Source organism: Chroicocephalus ridibundus, chromosome 1 (genome assembly GCF_963924245.1).
Source record: "Chroicocephalus ridibundus chromosome 1, bChrRid1.1, whole genome shotgun sequence".
Classification (NCBI taxonomy): Eukaryota; Metazoa; Chordata; class Aves; order Charadriiformes; family Laridae; genus Chroicocephalus; species Chroicocephalus ridibundus.
This window is the reverse complement of record NC_086284.1, coordinates 95,278,134-95,300,055: the sequence shown is the minus strand read 5'-3', so window position 1 is coordinate 95,300,055 and position 21,922 is coordinate 95,278,134. Positions and strand designations below refer to the sequence as shown.

The 21,922-nt window shown below is 41.7% G+C and overlaps 1 protein-coding gene across 3 annotated transcripts in view; it reads left to right on the top strand.

Annotated features, from left to right (window-relative positions):
• Window positions 1-21,922, top strand: part of SRPX (sushi repeat containing protein X-linked) — a 47,111-nt gene that overhangs the window by 19,962 nt on the left and 5,227 nt on the right. Inside the window, exons 2-5 of one of the 3 annotated variants that reach the window (XM_063343803.1) lie at window positions 7,230-7,289; window positions 13,583-13,774; window positions 14,390-14,566; window positions 20,253-20,379. In XM_063343803.1, coding sequence (XP_063199873.1) covers window positions 7,230-7,289; window positions 13,583-13,774; window positions 14,390-14,566; window positions 20,253-20,379 — 556 coding nt within the window. Of the gene's footprint in view, window positions 1-7,229; window positions 7,290-7,423; window positions 7,495-13,582; window positions 13,775-14,389; window positions 14,567-20,252; window positions 20,380-21,922 lie in introns of those variants that run through there. The other 2 variants (XM_063343818.1, XM_063343809.1) reach the window with 2 other exon arrangements.

Sequence of the window (21,922 nt, the reverse complement as noted above, 5' to 3'; positions counted from 1 at the left end):
ATCTTGTGCATTGCAAAGATGATTGGGACGACTGATTGAGTCAATTAGGGGGATGAAAAGTGGTGTGGCCAGTGGGAAGATTCTTTGAGGAAAGAGGAAGGCAAATGGTATCTTTGGAGTTACATTTTGAAGACAGTTGCCATTAGATTCTCTACATTTAAATATGTTAATTAATACAGCTGCATTTCTGTATCAACTCACCCGTAGGAAGATTCAAGGCTAATCAATATCTCTGGCTATTTGTTAATTGATTTTGCTGGCTTTTCCTCTGTTACACATTCCGCTGTGATTTATGTAACAAAATTACTTTTATATTTGTTATGGGCTTTTTTTAAGCCTTTCAGACCAGATGCAACAAAACACCTAAGTGTGCAGACAGCTTTTAAACAAAGACTGAAATCTCACTGAAGCCAATGGCATTTAAGCACAAGCTTTGCAGAACTGGGGCGTAATGTTCAACCAGTAAAGAATGAGATGAAAACACCTGTCTTTCCGTTTTTACTGCCATCATAAAATGAGTACAAGTATTCTCTCACACAAAGTAAAGCCCTCTAACATGATGGTCGTGACCATGTTTGGTACCTTCTCTGCCACCTCATGTATGTCTTCCAGACTTCTGAGGTCTTAGTGTGACCTAGCCCTGCTGTACCGCAAGAAGCTCTACAGTCTGCTGCACATAAAACTAAGTTTTTTTAGTTCATGTATTTGATATGGCTTCAGGTGCAGTGGAATGTAAAACTCTGAGGCAAAACATTGGAGGAACTAAATCCAGATGTTACAGACTTACTGGTGGAAACTTGTCATCCTCTTCTTACACGTGCTTAAACTGATCAGCTGTTTGAATATGGAAGGAATTCCCAAGTGCTCTCATCTTTTTTGGATAGATAGCCTCTGGAATGAGCCTTCCTTTCCTCCCACTATCAAGAGCAGACAGTGCCCACAGACCAGAGAATATGCCAGCTAAGCTCATTTAACTCACGTTGTTTCCCTGTGCGCAACACACAGTGTCCTTAAAACTGTTTTTTGTTTTGTTTTGGGGTTTTTTCGCTTTGTTTTCCTTTTGGTTATTCTATGAAATTTGCTATGCAGCTGAAATTGGAAATTATCACTGTATTTTTAGGGCTGGCTTTTCTGTTCTCCTTTTCCCAGCAATGTTCGAAAAATTGGAAATGCAGTCCTCTGTACTGAAATACATACTTAAGTAAATTGGTGCTATATTTAAGACTTCAAGCTTCAGTAGAGCATAAACTGGAACACTGACTTTTGCTGCTGTATAGTATGTACCTCAATTGTACGTAATCCTTATAAACCCCGAGACGAAGACCATGAGAAAGAAGAAGGGGAAAGAAAAAAAAAGACTTAAGAAACTCGGTGGTCTTAATTGACAAAATAGCATCACCTAAAAAAATCTGAGCTTTTATTAATGTATTCTGCAGGACTGCAAGTACAGTAGATACGAAACTCTTCAGTCTTCCTGGTGCTCAATTAGGAAGGTGAGCATTGCTGTTCAGACAAAAGCCCTCATTGCAGGCTAAATGCTGTAGCCTCTTGTACTTAAGTGCCTGAACTTGTCCTGTCTCAGGACAGTGAACTGTAAAAGATTCCCGATTGGTTTCATGAAGTACGCTGTTGTTGCCTGAAGCTTATTTTCAGTTCATCCAACTCAAAAAGGGTTAAGAAATTTTATGTCAGTCATGAGAAAAACAAGTTTGCGTAGCTATCCTGCCTTTATAGTCCATATTCCTTCTTATTCTCATTTATAAAGGATTTATAACGCAGTAGCGTGTTAAATGTTGTTCGTGTGCACACCTGCATATGACATTATGTTCTGGTGCCCTGATTCTGCCAGCAGACCTGCATGGGTGAACTTTGCAATGGGGAGAGGAGTCCCATGTGCATGATCCTACGTTTGCCCACGTGCAATCACTCACATAACCAGTGGCATCAAACAGTGCACCAGAATCCTTGTTCCCTTTACCCGTGTGCGCGTAATCTCAGCGACCGTGGTAAAGATCTTACCGTGAATCACTCTGCTAAGGTTTATATGCAGTTGCAGGCTTTAATATTGTGTTCCTCGCTTACTGGTGCTCTGGTTTTCCTTTATTTTAAAGAAACCTTTAAGTCTTCTTTCAGTATTGATTTTTTTTTTCTACATTGTTATTATTATTTTAAACCTTGCCTTGGTGCTGCTCATCAGAATTAAACCAGTGAGAAAGTGCCTGTTTTCAGGTTGGAAACAATGCAAAGTTTTTCGTTTTTTGTAGGATCAAGATGCCTAAGCAATTGTTGGTAGCTTTTCCAGTTCTGGAGACATTTGAGGCGGTAAGGCAGAATGGAAAGATTGTTTTCCGATTAAAGGTTAATCAGGATTAATTAATTAATTAAAAAAAGGTTAATACCATATCTGAAAGGTTTTATTGTGGAGGTTACCTACCCATTAGAGAGGTTTTGCCTGCTGTGGCCTAAATTGGTGTGCCTGACAGTTGTGGTGAAATTTGGGATCTTGTAGTCTGAAATAGTGTCTTTCTCTCTGCTCAGGGATCTGTGGTGCACAAAGGAGTAATGTACATAAGAAAGTCGGGTTTTGAGCCAAACTGAGGGACAGCAGGACTCCTCTTAAAACTTCCTCTGCGATCTGATAGCATTTGTCTTCCTCCTCTGGCTCAGCAAACACCAACAAATTGATTGTCACTCTAGTGTAGCAATCGAAATACCCTCCTGTCAAAGCTTTTGTAACCTTATTAACAAACCGGCAAAGGGGAGGATGATCCGATCCTAGAAATAAAGGAAGCATCTTGTTCAATGCATGTTTAGCTGTATTTAATTTATATATCTTGTATTTTGTGCATACGTGAATGTGCCATTGTAATCTTTGCCTGTTCAGGAATGTAGCAGTATGTTCTCTTTCCCTCCCTTTCAGTAGACCAAGGCCCCTGGCCAGGAGAGCAAATACTGGGCTGTAAGTGTGGAAATGGAGCCGACATGAGAAACTGAGAATAGCTGCCTTCACTGGATGTAGATTGTGGTGCTAAAGCACCAGACTGCTTCATCAGATGCTTGATGTTGAATGTAAACATCTGTAATCAATTTTGAGTGGGTTTAGGGTTAAACAAGTGATCCCCTTTGAGGCTGGTGAGATCACTTCAGGAGATACTTAAGTGTTCTGCTGAATGAGAATTGGCTTGAAGGCTGGCATCGGGACGCTTGGACTGGATTTGGCAACCACAAAACTCAGGCAAAACTGATCCCGAAATGGTCTGATTTAGGTTGTGCACAAATGGGTAACTGCTGTGTGTCTGAGCGTCCCATTAGCATGCCAGTTTGAATAGTAAATGTGTTCTCTTAGTAGTGAATGCTTCTTGTACAAGGTTTTTTACCTCATCAGAAGGCTTACCAGCTTACTGTCGCAGCTCCTTCTGCCCTGTCTGGCAGTCATATCCCTGGATTTGTTCATTCAGCACAGACTGTTGGGTTCTTGGTGACAGACACTGCTGTGTGTTTTTCTGCTAGGTGGCGTGTAGTCTCATTAAAACTCTATGCCCTAATAAAATGTATGTAAAGAGAAGGCTTTCCTAGGCATCACCCAGGTAGAACAACGTAGTGAATATTTTGTGAATAAAGAAATCTTTTTTCCTAACATAAACAGAATTGGTTTAAGTCCATAGATTAATCTCATAATTGATTAATCTTAAAATTGTTATTTCATGCATTTTGCTTGTTGTCTGCTAGAGCAAAATCCACAGCTGTTTTTTGCAGGAACCTGCCGTATCCTGAACCGTGATGTGAGACAGCTGTAAAGCAGCTTGTTGTTCTTGTCATTCTTCCTCAAATACCCAGTTTTTGTACTGTGATAACTTTAGCACTTCACACACAGAACAATGCTTTGTCCTTATGTGGCTTGGTAGCTAATTCTGAACGTATGTGAAGCAGAAGTACTTTGTTTTGTGGCTGAGAAAATGAAGATGCCATGGTGATTTGCTCAGGATGGCTTATGGGGTGGCAGCAGTGGGGAATGAGGCGCCAGGTCAGGCCTCGTCGCTGCTGGGACAGAAACCATCTGCCAAAGCAGGACAGTTCTGATGGCGGGCTGCTGCGTAACACAGCTGTACGCCCTGTACGGCCTCTGTCAGCACAACGTGGATGGGTGAATATGGGGAGAGGCACGGGAGATCTCATCGATGTTTATAAATATCTAAAGGGCAGGTGTCAAGAGGATGGGGCCAGGCTCTTTCAGTGGTGCCCAGCAACAGGACAAGGGGCAATGGGCACAGACTGGAACACGGGAAATTCCGTCTCAACATAAGAAATAACTTCTTTACCCTGAGGGTGGCAGAGCACTGGAACAGGCTGCCCAGAGAGGTGGTGGAGTCTCCGTCTCTGGAGATATTCAAAACCCACCTGGATGTGTTCCTGTTCAACGTGCTCTACGTGAACCTGCTTTGGCAGGGGGGTCGGACCAGATGATCTCTGAAGGTCCCTTCCAACCCCCACCACTCTGTGATTCTGTGAGCATATCAGGTCCAGGGACGTGTGAAGAAGGGCATGTGGAGACAGGAGAAAAGCCAGCACCTCTGTGTGAGGTGGTGCTGCAGTGCCCAGGGCAGCGGCATGGTGGTGTAGATTCGTCCTTCCAGAGCCAGCCCAGCTCTTCAGGGACAGCCCTCTGGATTGGGTTTATTCTTCATGGTGTGGCCTGGTGCCGGTGGGCAATGGCCAAACTACCCTTTGTGCCTCCATCTTGCACAGGCCCCGCTGAGAGCCGGCATCAGCCAGTGGGCTCCCTGTGAGATCAGGCTGTGGAAAAGTTGTGAGTGAGATGCTCCCTGGGTAGCGTGAGGACAACCTCTCCCATGGTTCCCCAGGCCAGGCCCGCTGTTGTTGTTAACATTAACGAAACATTCCTTGTTAGGAGAGAAACCCACAGTGCTTCTCACTTCAAGCTAGAAAATGAGCTGGAAATGGGAGATGTCAAACTCCATGAACCGAGCCTTGTTTCAGGGCAAGAGTAGAAATAACTCTTTAAGGCCAATTTTTGTTAGATGACTTCCAAATGCATTTAGTTATTTCTCATCTACGGAAAGGTAAATGTGCAAGACCTGATATGGCTCTAACATTTACTGATTTTAAATGCTAACATCACTGCACATTAAAATTTGGACAATTAAGAATGATAACACTGAGATAATGGTTTTATCTCAAACTGAGTAAATAGCAAAGAGTATCCCAATTTCTGACAGAATAATTGATGTTTAGAGGTGTTCATTTACATATCAAGGCTTCCATGAAGCCCTCAGGGATCACAGCTTGCTCTTGATGTTACACATACTTACAGCACAACAAACTTTAACATTTTTATCTCGAGAAGTTTCTCAGAGATAGTGTTTAGTCATCAAAACTTCAACCACAACAACACAAATTTGAAAATGCAGAGAAGTGGCTCCCAAGCGATTGGAAGCCTGTGCTGTATAGAGCCCTCGATTTCAGGGGAGCAGCTGTCTGGAAGTTGGCTTTGTCAGGTCCCAGCTCGAAGCCTTCTGAAAACTGGTGGGAGGATTCTCGGTGATAACAGCAAGCTTTGAATCAGCCCCGAGGTGAATTGTGGTTTTTTGCTGCTTTTATGGTAGATTTGAGTACGACTCTCTTGGTTTTTCACATGTAGGAGTGTGGTTCACATAGCTGTAGTATTGGTGTAAGATTTTGCACCAATGGTGGAGCACACGTGTCCCCTTCTTCCCTGCGGTTCCTGGAGTGAGTGCTGGGTCCTGGGTGCTGGCATCCAGCGAGCAAGTGAGGAGGCGAGAAGGGTCACGGGAGATGCAAAATGCCTCATCTCCAGGTGGCCCAAACCCTTGCGAGCAGCGCTGCAGCTGATGTTGTGGAGGGCACTGATGCAGTAAAGCTATTCCCGTGGAGCAGCTGCAGAGACATGGGCTGGGTTTCTCTCCTGGGTTTTCCTGAGGCTGGTAGAGTAAGAAATAAAGTTTCACTGGTTTCTGGGAAGTTTATTTCTTTTTTTATAATAAGTGGAATCTGTTGACAGATGCTGATAGCAATTTTGGGGAGACAAACATTGTTACGCTAGCTCTCTTATCCTTATGCTAAATCATGCTAGCCATTAATGTCTTTTGGCTATGATTTCTGCAGAAAATTGTATGCTTTGCACACGAAGTTAATAGCTTATTGAGGTGCCTGAATTATTTTATTTAGCCTAACTTTAAGCAGCAACTGATACAGACCGCGTTGTCACACCTGGATAAATGGTGATGAAATATCCCCATAGCTGTAATTTGAGATACTATGCGTCAGAAGCTCTTGTAGCGTAGTGCTGAGCCTCCTTCGTACCTGCCTATTGCATGCAAGGTTTTTGGAAAGATTTCTCAGAGGGGAAATTTGTGAGACCGCTTTCTTGGAGAAGACTTATCTAGAATTTCGACTAGACTTCATGCTCTGAAGCTGCTTATTTTAAATAAATGTCACTTGAGGATATTTTGAAGGCTTTCTTGCTGACTGCCATGTTTTATTGATGAATTACTTGAGTGGTGGTGCTCCAGATGGTTTCTGTTTTTTATACAGCAGTTTCTACCTTTATTTTAAGATTTTAACTGTTGCACAGGTTTTTAAAAGTACAGAACTATCTCTTTGTTTTTTAACAACTCCAGAAGACTGCTTGATACCAAACTGTGGTTTTGATTTGAGTGTAACTTGTGTGGCAGGTAATGCACCTCAGTGTTTTGTTCTTGGTATGAAGATCATACAGGTTGTAAAAGAGGGTTGTTCTTGAGTTATGCACATTTTACTTCTGCTGTTTGGCCTGATGGCTATTAACAGCCACTTACGCTATGGAACCACTTTATAGTGAAACCTGTGATGTGCCCCTTCACCTGTACCTGCTCTGTTCTCTCTGCTTAATAGATCAACTTCATGATAGGTGGTGGGCTTTGCATAACAGAGGAGCTCTGACTTGACATGTGCAACGTGGCATTGCACAACACTGCTCGAGTAGCAGTGAGAGAGATTTACTATTTCACTTGATCGTCAAATCAATTTGCCCCTTCCAAATTCACTATAAACTGGGTCTGCTATGAATCTGAGCTTCACAGAAGCCCATGCTGATGGCATTGCACAGATTATCGCATCCTAATCTTGCATGTCTTTTCGCAAAGCTTTCTTTTATTCTTAATTTATATTTCCTTTCTTGCTGCAGTTTTTTTCTCTATTTTGTATTGTAGGATCGGGATATTCACCCCTTGAAGACGACGAAGATGTGTATGCACGCAATAGATATAAAGGTGAATGCTTTGCTTATGTGCTAAAGAGGATCAGCTGATTGCTGAGAGAAACCTTCCTTCTTTTTCTTTCCATGGATTAAAAAAAATCTTGGAGATCCAACTCCATGGGTTTTCTCATGGATTTTTAGATCAAGATTTATTTTCTACTTTTTTTTAACAATGGAAATTAGACCAAGTGCTGATCATCACTCTCTTATGCACCTGAGTAAGTAACTTTTGCACTGCCTTTGCTTTGGAAGATCAGGCTATTAAATCATGAAAATCTAGGAAGAGCTTCTCTTTATTCTTCATACATCCTAACAAAACCATCAATGATAAGCTGACTCAAAACCTGGGCCTGCTGATGGTAATGTGTAGAATTATACGTAAGAGAACTTGATTTTCATGACTTTATTTTTACCATAAAGTTGATCGCGTTTCAGGTTAACCTGCTAGCTGAAATGCCAAGTGAAATGTGTTTAACAAATGAACGTGTACATTCCAAAACCAAAATATGTAGCTGGATGAATGAGTGAATGGACTTGCATGTTTATAAAGCAAGTTCAGGTTTTCTTCCCTATTCTAGAAGATTTTGCTGTTCAGCAGGATTGAGAAGTTTTTTGCCACCAACAGAAAATCTTCCATTTACTGTGTCCATTTTCTTAAAAGGTCTGCTTCTGTCTCAATAGCCCTCTCCACTGCCAAAATCCCTCAGAAGCCTAAACAATAAAGGAACATAGCATGTAATTTGTCACTTTAAATAGTAACTGCAGCAAACTAATCTGTGGACACGCTACCATTGTAATATAATCATTTTGATTACTTGAAAATACTGGGCATTGGTGTCTTGTACGTTAGCGATTCTCTGCAAAGAATCAATGGGCCTTGTAAGAGATAAGTCATAAAGTGATTCAGACATTTATGAACAACAGAGGAAAGCACAGATGCTATAGCTATGTTGCTCTTTCCATAAATGTCTTATGTTCCTCCCAGTAAAATACTTCAGTATAAAATTTTGCTTTCAAACACATGCAGAAATATTTCTCTAAAGCTTTGTTTAGGTAAACTCATTTTTCTTTGCCTTTTAACGTGTAACCCTCAGCAGACACATAGAAAAAGAATTCCAGAGATCACAGAGATATATCAGTGCCAATTCATGCCAGGGCAGGCAAGTAGTTAAAATGCGGGTTCTGTATCAATTCCTTTTATATGGTGATCCAAAATGGATTATACCCATGTCAGCCAAAGTGTCACCAGGGTAAGTGAAACATAATGACTCATTCACGCACGTATTAAAAACTGCTCTGAGTTTGGAAGCGCTACTGCCAAATGTTGAAGATCAGACAATGTGAATCTAAGAGTATAAAACGTTGGAGTAGAAAAGGCTCACTCTTCATTAGCATACTTATTTAAGTTGGTACTGGGGGGAAGGGGATGGAGAAAGACAAAGCAAGGGAAAATGGGCTGAGTAGCTGCGTTCAGAGCTTCTCCTTATATGTGCAGTCCAGCATTTTGGGTATGGCCCATTGCTCGGCAGATAAAACTTCCCAGTGACAAATACCTAAATGGATGTTCTCAACTGATGATAGCATATGTAAGCAGCATTGGCTTTTCTTTGCACACGCTCTCACTAAGCAGTGCAAGCAAGCACACAAATTCGTCCTCTTTGGCATCTGCAAACAAAACACTGCAGTTTATTGGGTGGGGTGGGGGGGTGGAGAAATCGGACCTCCTACCAAACCCTTTTGTATTCATCTGGATGTTTTTCAACTTGCTCAGCTTTCCAGAGGAACGTCACCGAGACTTTCTGTGCCCACAGCATTTTTAAAGAGTTTTTCCTTTCCTCCCTGGTGAACCCTCAGCCCTGTTGGATGGTGTAACAGCAAGCAACAGTGCAGCCTGCCCCTTTGCATGCTGCTTGTGAAGGAAAGGCTCAGCTGAAGCTGCTGTTTAAACAGGATTGAGAGGAGACGATGCTTTAGAAAATGCTTTCCTTCCACTCGCTTGGCATGGCTGGCTGGGATCACATTTGATGAGGACAGGCTTCCCGAGTACAGCCGTTCCTGTGTGCATCACAGCTCTAGAGCCACTGATGATCTGATGTTCCTGATGTATTTTTTCAAATCCCGTATTGATCAAACGGTAGCCCTAGCTGTAGAGGCAACATTGTGGCTTCAGCCATTTCTGCTTGCTGCCCGTTTTCCGGTGGTTTCAAATGCAGCAGTGAGTCTCTGAAATGTTTTACTACCAAGTGTTAAATGCAGGCTATTGTATCTCTAAGGAATGGTGCGAACCTTCTGTTAAACAGAAAAAAAAATACTAAATAAGTCCTGGTAAGTAAAAACTCAAATTTCAGTTAGGTGAACAGAGCCCAGTACAGATAGTGAAGCTCCAGAAGAGGTGCCTGGGGAACCTGTAACTTTTCTTATTCCCAAAGCCTTCGGGAACATGGCTGATCTTGTCTTGAGGCAGGGAACAGCTTGTGTGACCTCCTGGGGCCCCATCTAGCCCTCATATTCCATAAATACTCCACGTTAACTGCTTAGCCTTTGAAAATGAATATGTGCCTTCACTTAAAAATAAACAAACTTTGATCTGAAACTTTGTTGTATCGTTTGATGTGCTTTCAGGCACATAAGCTTTTCAAGTTAGCTGGGGTTTTTTTCAGTGATATCAGTTGGTCTAAACCCAGATATTTGCCCCCTTATAAGCCCTGCCTCACCCGCTTTTTTTCTAATCAGGTTCAGTTCTAGAGTAAGCATAATAATGTTTTAGATCAAACAGATGTTCCTCCTAAGCTCTCCAAGTTATCTGCATCCAAAAGGATGTCTGGTTTTGTTTTTCTTTCTGACAGTACCATTTGGTCCAGTAAAAGATGTGTTACCCCTCCCTAGGCGCCTTGCTCTGTTTCTCTCTGTAGACCACCGTAGCTGCAACGACACTACAGGAGGGGCTTTTTCAGTATTCTGTTTGTGCTTTAAACTGCATTTGTTAGCTGTTAGCTACTTTTTTAAAAAAATATATATGCAGCTGTTTATTCAAGGCAAGCATGTTTGTAAAGCTGCAAAAATTTGCAGAAAAACTCAGGCAATTTGCAATACCTGAAACAGCTGCTTTGCCTTTTTTAATTATTATTATTTTATTAGCCTCTTGAACATGTTGCAAAGTCAATTTGTCTTCACACCCTTTACAAAGGAAATCAGCCACGTGCGTTTGCACCTTTTATATGCGGAAAACCTGAGGCATAAATATCTTGGAACTGATTTGCTGAAGGATTACCTAGCTGGCTGGGGCAAAAGCTCAGCCTGCCTGAGTCTTCATCCCCCTTGTTGTGCCTCTTCGGTCAGTGTTCTCCTAGGAGCTTCAGGTTTAAACCCCTCTGCAGAAAAACTGAGGCCTCCTCCTTAGTTAAGGAGATCCTACAGCAAGCGGTAAATACTTTTTTTTATTATTCATTTAAAAAATAAAAGTAGTTTAGGGTCTTGGGGTGGGAGAAGAACAAGCGGGACGGAAAAGTTGGAAATTTGGGGGATAAGACCACTGAAGGGGAGATTATGGAGAAGCTGCTGTGAGCTCAGGAGGAGGAGGATTTCTCCACAGGAGGTGAATGAGACACCTGTGAATCCGAGGTGCGTGGCTTCCCCCAGAGAGTGGTCGGGGGCGATGCCTGAGACGGCACCAGTGGCAGCGGGCTGGGCGGTTTAAGGAGGCTGCAGAGATGGGGCTGTCATCGCTCATTACCGCAGCAGCAGCTCACGGACTTCTGTTCCTCTTAGCTCACGCTTCTCTCCTGCTCCCACAGTTTTAATTTGGTTCACAGCAGGCGTGAAAAATGTGAGCCGTTGTGATACAGCCCCTCAACAAAGTGGCCCAAGTCAGCTGTTGGTGTTTTTTGTTGGGTTGGTTGTTGGTTTTTTGTAATGTCTTTTGGTAACTATGGGATAGAGATTAGGGTGAAGTACAGGAAATAGTTCTAAAAATGGTGGTAAAGAGTGGAGGATGTATTTGACATTCAGTACTTCTAGAAAACAGGACCATAGGTTGGAAAAAAAAACAACCGGAGACAGGATGATTGTGTGGCTGAGCCGAAAAGCTGAAGTGCAATCAGCCCCCAGCCTGCTGTGTGCTGTTAGACTGGTCTGCTCCTTTCCCGTGCCTCAGTTACTGGGTGTTTGGTGACATTGGGAGTAATGCCACTTACACGTCTTTGTAAAGGGTTTTCCCATGTGTTGGTGAAATACAAAAAATAAGCATGTCACAGTACAATAGGATTGCTTCAGAAACAGAGTAGTCCAGAGGAACATGCACTTGGTCTAGTCAAAAGCTTGACAATTAATCTCTGATTTTAGTCCTCAGAGGGTATTTGTGTTGACTCAGGAGCAGCACAGCAAAATGTAGGTGCAAAATGTAGTTTCCATTGGAAAAGCGTAAATATGGCCTAGAGACAATGTACACTGAATGTAAATATTCTATGTATGAGAAGCGTACCAGGCTGTATTGATTTTTTTTTTATTTATGTGTAGAGCTGATCCAAATTGTGTAGAAAAATGTAATGATAATAGGAATGGTAATAATTATAGGAATTAAGAGCTAGAAGTGAACATCTGCTAAAGAGGATTGAGAAATTATTTTTAAATGTCTCCTGTTTTTAAGGATGAAGGCTAAAACTCTTTGTGTTTTGTTTTGGTTTTTCTTTAGCTTTTCCATCTTGCTTTAGCTTTCCATCTTTATTAGCTTTTTGCATCTTACAGACTTGGAAAGTTTTGTCATGTATCTCCTGCATGTCACACATTGTCACACAGGATTTTAGGGCCTGTCATCTTTCTCTTTTTGCCTTTTAATCCCTCCTCCCTCTCGGTATCTCCTTTTCATATCTTGGAGCTGAGAAGCTGCCCGCTGCAGAAAAAGCACAGCTTTCTTGGTGCACCCTGTTGTCAAAGCGAAACAAAGGTTTTTAAGCTTTGGCTGGGAAGGGGAAGTATTTATTTGATACTGCACCCATCAGTATCACAGAATGGTATTAAACACACGCAAGATGGTACCCATATGCTGAGTATTTCAAAGTGTAGCCCTGACCATCTATTAAAGGTTCAGTTTTATGTACGTGTGTTTCCCTTTGTCCTGTGGGCTCAGTAGGAGCATTAGCCATGAAGTCCCAGCCAAATTCCCACTTCCCTCGGATTTAGTGGATCCCTCCACGTGTCACTGTCCTGCATCCAGGAGCAGCTAGAAGGCAGTTCTTGTACTTCAGGCTACGTTTCCATGATATTAAGGAAAAGTAGTTCTCCACCCATCCTTTGAGGTGAAGAGTACAACACATGAAGTCCACACCTTTAAGAACATTTAGAACTGGATTTAAATGTCTGCTGCTTGGGTTCCCTTTTCTGAATATGTGCTAAGTATATAGGATGAACATCGGCACCCTCTGAAGGATTTAACAGTAGGAAGGGAAGGGGTTTGTGCTGTCAAATACACGCATTGTGCCTGAACGCATGTTGCACTTGGAAGATACAGCTTACTACCAAGAAGAGAGGAATGAGGTCAGATGTTTTTCGAAAGCTCTTCGCTTACTCTGTCGGATTGGACACTTGCCTTCAGATTCAATCCTGGCAGTCCTGGGTGCTAACTTGGAAAGTAACTTTGCAAAACTAGAGCCATACTTAAACCCTGAATGGTTGTCCTGACACGTGGAGGATGTATGTGGACAGGCTCGACATATCGGCAAGGTCATTTATGTAAGTCACATCCTTTATAATTGTGGGAGAGCCTGAAATATTGCAGAGTTCAGCCACGGCACTGTCCTGTACTGCGCCAGTTATTACAGAAGACTTGTTTTTATTTTCAGCGGGCAGTGAGAGAGCTAAATGTTGTAAAGCTTACAATTACAGCTAAAGCAAAGGTGTTCCTAACGCAAACTTTTGTTACCAAAGAGAAGTTAGATGTATCCATTTAAAAAACAAAGAGGGGAAAAAAGGTCTGGTTGCCATCGAACTGTCCACACGATGGCACACTTATTCCATGGACAAAAAAACATAGCCCCCCCCAACCTTCTAATGGCTACAATCTTTAATGTTTTGTAATAAAAAAGAGCTGCCAGTCTTTGAAGGGCTGACCTTCTGGTTTATTAGACTTAGTGCACCTTGCTGCACTGTTACTTCTCCACTTTGAGGATTGGTGGCTTTCTAAATAAGACTTTTTTTTTTCCCGTTTCTTCTCTGTGACCTTGAATAAAGGAAGTGATTTTATGTTTGTGTCTGACCTTTCACATTTTGCGAAGCACTATGAGTGGGGTTTTTTTTTGTTCTCTGTGCTAGAAACACCGTGGTGCTCCCCCATTAAGGTGAAACATGGTTATGCAAACTGCAGGACCCCTCAAGGGGAATATTACAAGAACGTATTGGGGACAAGATGTGATATTCGCTGTCAAAAAGGCTACGAACTGCATGGTCCTCAGCAGCTTATTTGTCAGTCAAGCAAACGCTGGTCTGGGAAAGTGCTGTGCAAACGTAAGTAGCTGTGAAATCTGTGTGTGTGCCTTGCGCCTCGGATTCAGCAGATAATAAATTTTACTTGCCTTTGGAACAGTGATCTTGGGATTGCTATTTGCATTTTAAATATCGACAGTATACTTTGATATGTATGTGGGCTTGTTGCTGAGGATCTTACAGTGGTACGTGGCATGAAAAGTATCATGAGTGGTACAAATACTGTTGGCAGAGGGCAAAGACAGGGAACGTTTTATGAGTGTGGGATTTTGATTTATGGGAATAATTTTATGACAGAGCCATAAAGCTGTTTTAAGATATTGTCCTTCTTGTATTTTGTAAGCTGTCAGAATTTGTATCCGGTGTCTAAGTGGGCTCTTGCAGTAAAACATTTTCTGGATAGAGAGGAATAGGCACTTACCATCTTTTTGTGGTAGAAATATGGCATTAGGCCACTCAGTATGTAAAGTTAAATTTGAAATGCAGCTAATAATTAGCTGATAAGCCTCACGTGGACCATGACTTTCTCCCACTTGTCGTTTGCTAGCTGCATCCGTATTTCTCTGTAATGCCCCAGATTCACATTACTCTAAAGGGGGATAATAGGTTTCCAGAAATCTTTGCTTTCTATTCCAGAAAAGCGCTGCCCCACCTTGTCCATGCCAACCAATGGGGGCTTCAAGTGTTTAGATGGTGCCTACTTCGGCTCAAGGTGCGAGTACTACTGTTCACCAGGATACCAGCTGAAAGGTGACCGTATAGTAACATGCATGGACAACAAAGTTTGGAGCGGCCGGCCAGCATCCTGCGTTGGTAAGTAGGATGGTTAGTCTGCGTCCTGGGAAGTCTACATCTTGAGGTATCTGCTGGTGCACAAGTCATCCAAATGAATTCCAAAATGCTCTTTGATCCACTTCCTTGGGGGGAAAAAAGCAACTGTCCCTTTTGAGGGGAACAGTTTTCCAAGGGATACAGAGTGGTCTCAGTCACTTAGTACTTTCAATCCCAAGTGACTATATTCCTTACGCATATGCTATTAGGTCCGAGCGTTATCACTTTAATAAAGGTGAGGCTGGTGTAAATGGTCAGTGCTTTACAATGCTTACAGCAGCCTTCCCTGATCTCCTGGGTGACTCATTGGTAGTCTGTAATTACTGTGCTGCTCTTCTAGCATGTTTTCTGTTGCTCTCTGCAACTTACTGATAAAACAGCTTTAAACTAAACCCCCTGTCTGACGTCTTCTGTTGCCTTTCTGTCTTAGAATCATGGTTTCCAAACATATCCAGGGAATAGGAATGGATTGTAGTTACTAGCATGGTTGCAGTGAGCTAAACTAAATTTCAGCCTAGTTCACGTTAGTTATGGCAGCAATTTTCATGACGTAGTTAGCGGTCTCCTGGGAACCTCAGCTGGAATAATGGTTTTTATATACAAAAATCAAAAGAGAGATAAACAAATACTGAGATTTAAGTTTCCTTCCTACTAATGAGATTTCAGAAGATAGTTGAGTCTCAGCTGCTGCTTTTGTTTCTGGGAAGTCTCCAATAAAAGGTTCAGCAGCCACCCACAAAGGAAAGTACTTGGCCATCTGAATTGGCTAGCTGTAATTTTAGCTTGTGGGTGGTAGAGTATTTGTGCTCAGTGTTTTCTGTGTATGATAACTTGGTTTTCCTCAGAGTGCCTGTGGCTCCGTCTAGGTTAGCAAATGGCTTTGGAGTTTCTCCGCTGTGGCCTGATGCTTGCAGAATTTTGTTCAGGTTTCCTGTTATTTGGCGTTGTACAAATGTAGAAATGAGCCCGCTGTTTGTGGTGTCTCTTGGTTTTATTTACAAAAAACAAACCTGGTCCTTCTCAATGGTGTGGGCAGAGGAAGGAAAACAAACACTTTTAAGTTTGGGAATGATAAAATGTTGTTTTCTGTATTTCCTGGCACTTCCAGAACCTCATCCGTTTGCAGCAACAAGGTGCTTATTACAGAGGATGCAGTCTTGCAGAGTAGAGTAAGCAAGTATGTCTTAAGCAAAAAAAAAAAGAGGCTAAACTAGCACTAACACTTCTTTTTGATTCCAAACATGCAGGATAATTAATTGTTGCATAAGGTATAATTGCAAGTCCCAAGTAACCCAGTAAAAGTGATACTATTAGTTAAGTTCTGATAATACCACATAGTATGGAGAAGACCCCTTCAAACCTTGTGTGTATGCAATTCCTATGTGCAATTAGTGAGTTATGTAGTTAGCAAACTGTTTAATACGGTTATCTTTTGACCCCTTGAGAGGTAGGACAGGGAATTTTTTGTGACCAGACATGACCCTAACAGCATAATGCGGTTTGCAATTGAACACTTATCCCTTACTGTAATTCAGTAGTTACGGAAAAGTCATCAGTGAACTGCAGCCTGCAAAAGCTTACTAGTAGCCAGCAGAGAACTGACTGAAAAACTCACCTTCAGCTGAGGGTAAAATTAAGGTGAGGGAAGCAATGAAATAATACAAAGGCAAGGAGACTGGTTTATTTCGTTAGCATAGAAGCAATTGGTTGCAATGTGCACAGTAGGGATGTTACGTGTGATCACAGGCACGGGCTGGTAAAGCGCATGTCATTGAGAATAGGTAGAGAGGTGGCCTGGGGACACCACAGCTATTAGCATCAAGTATGGAAAAATTACTGCAGACGCGAATTAATAATCCTCTTGAAAACAAGGGGCTTTCCTCTGCCCTTCTGTACTGCAGTTGTGCTGCTTAGCATTTTTGCACAAAACTACGTGGGGTTCACAGTGCAGTAGTGAAGGTCCATGTAGGAAGGCATAATGCTAACATCATTGCTGAAACAGGTATTCATTAAAGGAGGGGGAAAGATCTTTGTTTTTTTAATTAAAGAAAAGTAGGTATGTTTTAGCAGTCAATTACGGAAGCCCTTACAGACAGTGACTATTCTGTCTTAAGAAAGCAGACTGTCTGTCCCCCTCCTATAAAAGGAAGGATATCCTTCATGTTGCTGAAATAACTTTGATTAAAAAAATCAACGTCCATCCCCTTTTGGTTATCAGTTAGCTAAAAATGCCAATACTCACTTCAATAATATTTCCGTTATATCCTTAATGCACTGTGACATAGATTGAAATAGTTATTTTCCTTTAGAAGATTGAAAAATGTCACTGTCTTTTCTTCTATAAAGGTTTCATTTTCCTGCTGGTTGTATAACAGAGGTTGTGGTAAATGGCTGTCACCGTGCTAAGTCATCCTTTTGTCACATCCTAAGACTGTATTGATAGGTAGTTAACTAACAGCTTCCAACTACGGATGTCTGAAACAAGCTTATACAGGCCCTGATAATGGATGTTTTGAAATACAGAGCAGTGCCTTGTGGAGAGAGGCGGGGAGAGCAGAACAACGTTTTTTCATTCCCCCTTTTGTGATTTCCAGTCTCTTCATCTCTTTGTGCTTCTAACACAGACTAATGTTTTGAATTAACTTCCAGCCATCATTTAATGTCATCAGCAATCAGTAATAACAGCGTGGTTATGTAGCAACAGGCTGTTTACCTGTCCCATATGGACTCTTGAATAAGCAAGCAGTGGGCATTCAGTACCATCCCTCTGTTTCTTTCCTCTTGTCATCCCGCATTCACAAGCAAGTAAACATAATCCTTTAACAAACTGTGAGAAAGGCAGTTAATAAGCTCTTTAAATGTTGTCGATGCTGTTAATATGGCCAATCCCTGAAGTATGTTTAAAAAAAAAAAAAAAATCTAAAACCTGTTTGTGAAAACTTAGCATTTTTCTCCACAAAGTTCAAAAGACAGCTTTAAAATTTGGTATTCCACTGCTGACCTCCCGATGGCTGATGCCATGTCTGCAGTGCCACTTCCCAGCATGGAGCCAGAACACCAGTTGCTGCTGCCAAGTAGCCGAGAAAAGCAACAGCTGTCAAGAACGTAAGAGAAGTAGTGGCTGAACAGCGCCAAATTTTTTATGAAAACTCAATTTCCCTGCCCGTGATGTAAACCTTGCAGGCAAGATTCACCCATTTAATACATAACCCTGCTAAACAGCTTAAATAACTCCGCTTGGCTTTTCGTCAGTCTTTCAGCAGCGATGCTGTAGTAAAAGTGTAAGACCAGCCGTTCGGGGTCAGACACCTTGCAGTGTGTCCTGGCTCCAGCTCTGGCCAGGAATACTAACTGAGAGACTCTGACAATCCGGCGCTTACAGGATCACTTTTTCCCCTCTGATAAAACCTCCCCAGCAAACAAGTCAGCAATCTTGTTGGTTCCTCCATTGGGGTATGTTTTGGGACCAGTTGAGTTTTCTAACCTGCAGGTGGGCACCTTGCTCACATCATACATTTTATTGAAGGGTTTTTTTTGGTGGGGGGAGGGTTGTGTTTCAGTTTTGTCACTTCTGCATTTTCCTGGATGTTCTCTGGTCACCTTCTCTGCCTTTAAATGGGTTGGGTTTTTTTTTAGACCTGTCTTCCTTCTGCCAAGCTGTGGCCAAGGTGCTTAATGTGCCGTAGATTGGCTGTAACTTTGTACAAGGGCACATGGTTTAACACATCCCGGTGGCCACTGCAGTTAAAGAGCCTCTTTGGTAGACAGCGGCTTTCTCTGGGTCCGTTTCAAAGCAGAGTTATTCTGGTGGGGTTCAGTGGTGCCTGTTGAATGCTGAGAGGCAGCTGAAATGACCAAGGAAAACACGCTTTCCAGGAATTTTTAAGCCCAGCTAAAAAGGCTGCCTGGCCCCTGGGTGCTTGGTTGCTTCCCATGGTAACCGTATTGTTTGTCTTTACGACGTGAAAGACCAAGCCAGTTCATACCAACCAGTCTTCTCTGCACTAAATAGCTAATGAGCTTTCTGATTAATTAAGTGCTTAAAACACTGGGTCCTTAAATGCTGTTCTGTTTTTATTCCAACATTGTATTTATTTAATGTATACTGCCCATAGCACAGGGGTGAGCCGTCGCCACAGTAAACTAACCAGAGCCAGAAGCAGCCTTGGTGAGACTGGGTTATTTCCCACCCTAATGCAGCTACACTGGGGGGGTTACTGAGAGCAGCATAGTTTTGTAGAGGAGGGCAGAGCTCTCGCTGGCTGCGGTATGAGCAGTTTTCCATGCATAACGGAAAGGTACTCTAAAAATAAGGGAGTGAATAAGAAATATGAGGAGGGGAACAAAGTGCTTCCTACAGCTGGAGCGGATGCTTGACAATCCTACTCATTTGCATACTGGAGCAGATGAAGGAGGGTGAACGAACTCACAAAGTCAAAAACTTAAAGAATCCATAAAGAAGAACTAAGTGCCTTGTGTATCTTTAATGAAGGGCGTTCTTGTGAAGTACAGGAAGCTTCCAAAGCTGTGTAGAGGAGTCTGCTGTTCGTTTCTGATTGCCCCACTCACTGTAGTGGGAACCCGCTCTTGGTAGCTCCACCTTCTAGTAGGATCTACAAGGAAATCAAGGGTTGGCTTCCCAATACCATAGGAGGAGATATATATTTTTTCATTATTTACCAAAAAGAATCCCACAAAAATTAGCACTTGTGTAAGCAACTTTGCAATGTTCCTGATGTTTTATGAATAACTTACGTGGCCTGTGCCTCCCCCAACTCCTTCTGTGCAAAATTAGGACAGAAGCTCTTCCTATGGAAGTGGCTCACAAAGCTGCCGTGTTCGGGGTTGGAGGAAAACTCTTACAGAAGAAATAGAGATAAACCACTTTTCAAGAGTCCCAGGTTCTTGGAATACCATTAAAAGTTTGAAGGGGCGATAGCAGGACTGCACTTGCCCTAGTTAAACTGGTAGAAAACATTGTGTGTTGCTTGTGGAATATGAGGGGCTATGAAATTATTTTGTATATTTGATGCTTTGTAAAGACCTAAACCATTTTGCATTGCTATTTTTTGGAAAGAAATCCAGGTTACAGTTTTTGTGTCTGCCCTGCAAATGAAAAGACAAAGCCTGCCCCCCCTTTAAATTTAAGCAGCACTTTAGGGATTGTTTTCTATTTGCGTTCCTATCTCTATGTTCATTTTCAAAGCTGGTATATGACTTCAGGGATTTAGACTTATTTTGGGTATAGCCCAAGCAAGGGATTAAAAAATCTGAGACTAAGCTATTAAAGATAATTTGTGTTTTTTTTAATTAATGATTGTGATGATGTTTGGGCTTGGTTCGCCCATCTATTTCTGCTATGCTGGCAGGATTGGCAACAGAAGTGGCTGAAGACCAGTAGCTGTGCATCACCTTTGTGCTCCATCAAGGTCTTTTATCATTGCCACTGTTCCTTAACTCCTGTATAATAGTCACAATCTTCTGCTAGCAGTTAAACAAGCTTTCAAAACTTACCTGGGCTGCTTTTTTTTTTATATTACTTGTAAGGCACTATTATAAGAAGTACTTGAAAAAAATCAAATGCAGCAGTAATTCCTTGCAAAATGACAAGTTTGTCAATCTTACGTTGTGTCTCTTTTTGCCATTGCTGTGATGTTTATTTCAACAGATACCGAACCTCCAAGAATCCAGTGCCCGAGTGTGAAGGAGAAGACGGCAGAGCCCAACAAGTTGACGGCCAGAGTGTTCTGGGACACCCCAGAGGGACGGGACACGGCTGACGGGATTCTGACAGAGTAAGTGCAAATCTGTAAACCTTTGCATTTTCTCCTTTTTATTCCTGGGGTCCTTGGTCAGTAATTCAGCTGATGAGGGTGGCCAGGTACCCTTTCTCCATAATTCATCAAAGATATTTGTTTATAGTTGTCACATGTCAATGGCCTGTAAAGAATTGCACGCTTAATTGAAAAATTAAAAATTGTCAGCTTGAATCATTTGCGACCTGGCATGTAGAGGGGTAGCAGATTATTGCGTTTATTTTGGAGATGATGGAATAAATGACAATAGCATTTTGACTGCACCTGTGAAATTTTCCAGAGCTTCTTTGTGGGTCTCTTCTCATATACAAGAAGTTTTCTTACACCAAGTTACCTTTTATACTTAACAATGAAAAGATAATAATGTATTGGAGGTAGCAGCAGAGGCAAATTTGACTGTCTTAAAAAAAAAAAAAAAGATGAATTATGTCACAAAACAATACCTGCAATCATTTTTAGGTTTCTTCCTGAGGTAGTGCTGAGTATTGATGTCACAGCATTCTGCAGTTACTTCTAAAGTAATGCCTCTCAGCTGAAACTTAGGGAGCTTTAAACATGGGATTTAAACTTAACACTTTCTTCAAAATTTCCTTGTCAATTTTTATGGTTTCACAGTCACATTTTCCAGAAGAGCAAGGTGCACTTCTGAAGGTACCAGCGTCTCTGATTTTTCCCATCTTTATCATGCAGAATTTATCTATTATCTAGATAATTGTAATGGAAAAAGTATAGAAAATCTGCTTTTTTCATTACACAAGTTACATCTTTTAACTCTATATTAGTGGACTGGTTAAGCTTAAAATCTTGAAGTTGTAAGCTTAAAGATGTTTACAGTTTTATGTGAATACAAAAAAGCTGTTGAAAGACACAATGACATTGCCTTTTTATTGTTACAGTTTAAAAAAATATCAGAAAGAAGAATTCATTATACAGTTAAAAAAAATATTGCTGTTAAAGTCTAATGTGATAATTCTATGGCAATTAACAGCATCAAAAAAATTAAGCCTGATAAAATAAAAATTTTGAAAAGTGTCACAATAAAGACATTCCAAAGCCTTTTTGATTAAATAATGTCTGTCAGGCAAAAAAGACCTGGGGAATATCCCATGTAGACTTTGTCATATGAGTAACTGTTCCCAGCTCTGAAGAGACTAGCTGTTGAATCTATGGAAGCTTTTCCATAAATCTATTTTTATAAAATCTTGCTAAACTATGATGCTTTATAGAGTGAACAGTGCTTTCCTTAGATGCACTGGGTCCTGCAGTCCTGTGAGCTTTCCCATTTCGTGGAACACTGCTCAAGCTCACTGCGTCACTACCGAGGATACGTTTAACACGTCTCAATTCTCCTGACAGGTTTGCAGGATAGGAACAATTCCAGGTGAAAACGCTGTTGTGGCTCACCACACCCTTCTGCTGTGACATTAAATCTCGTTTTCTCTTCCATTTTTGTACATCAGTATAATCATAGGAGCGATGCAGAGCTGCCGGATAGGGTATGTCCCCATTATAAGAGGCTGGA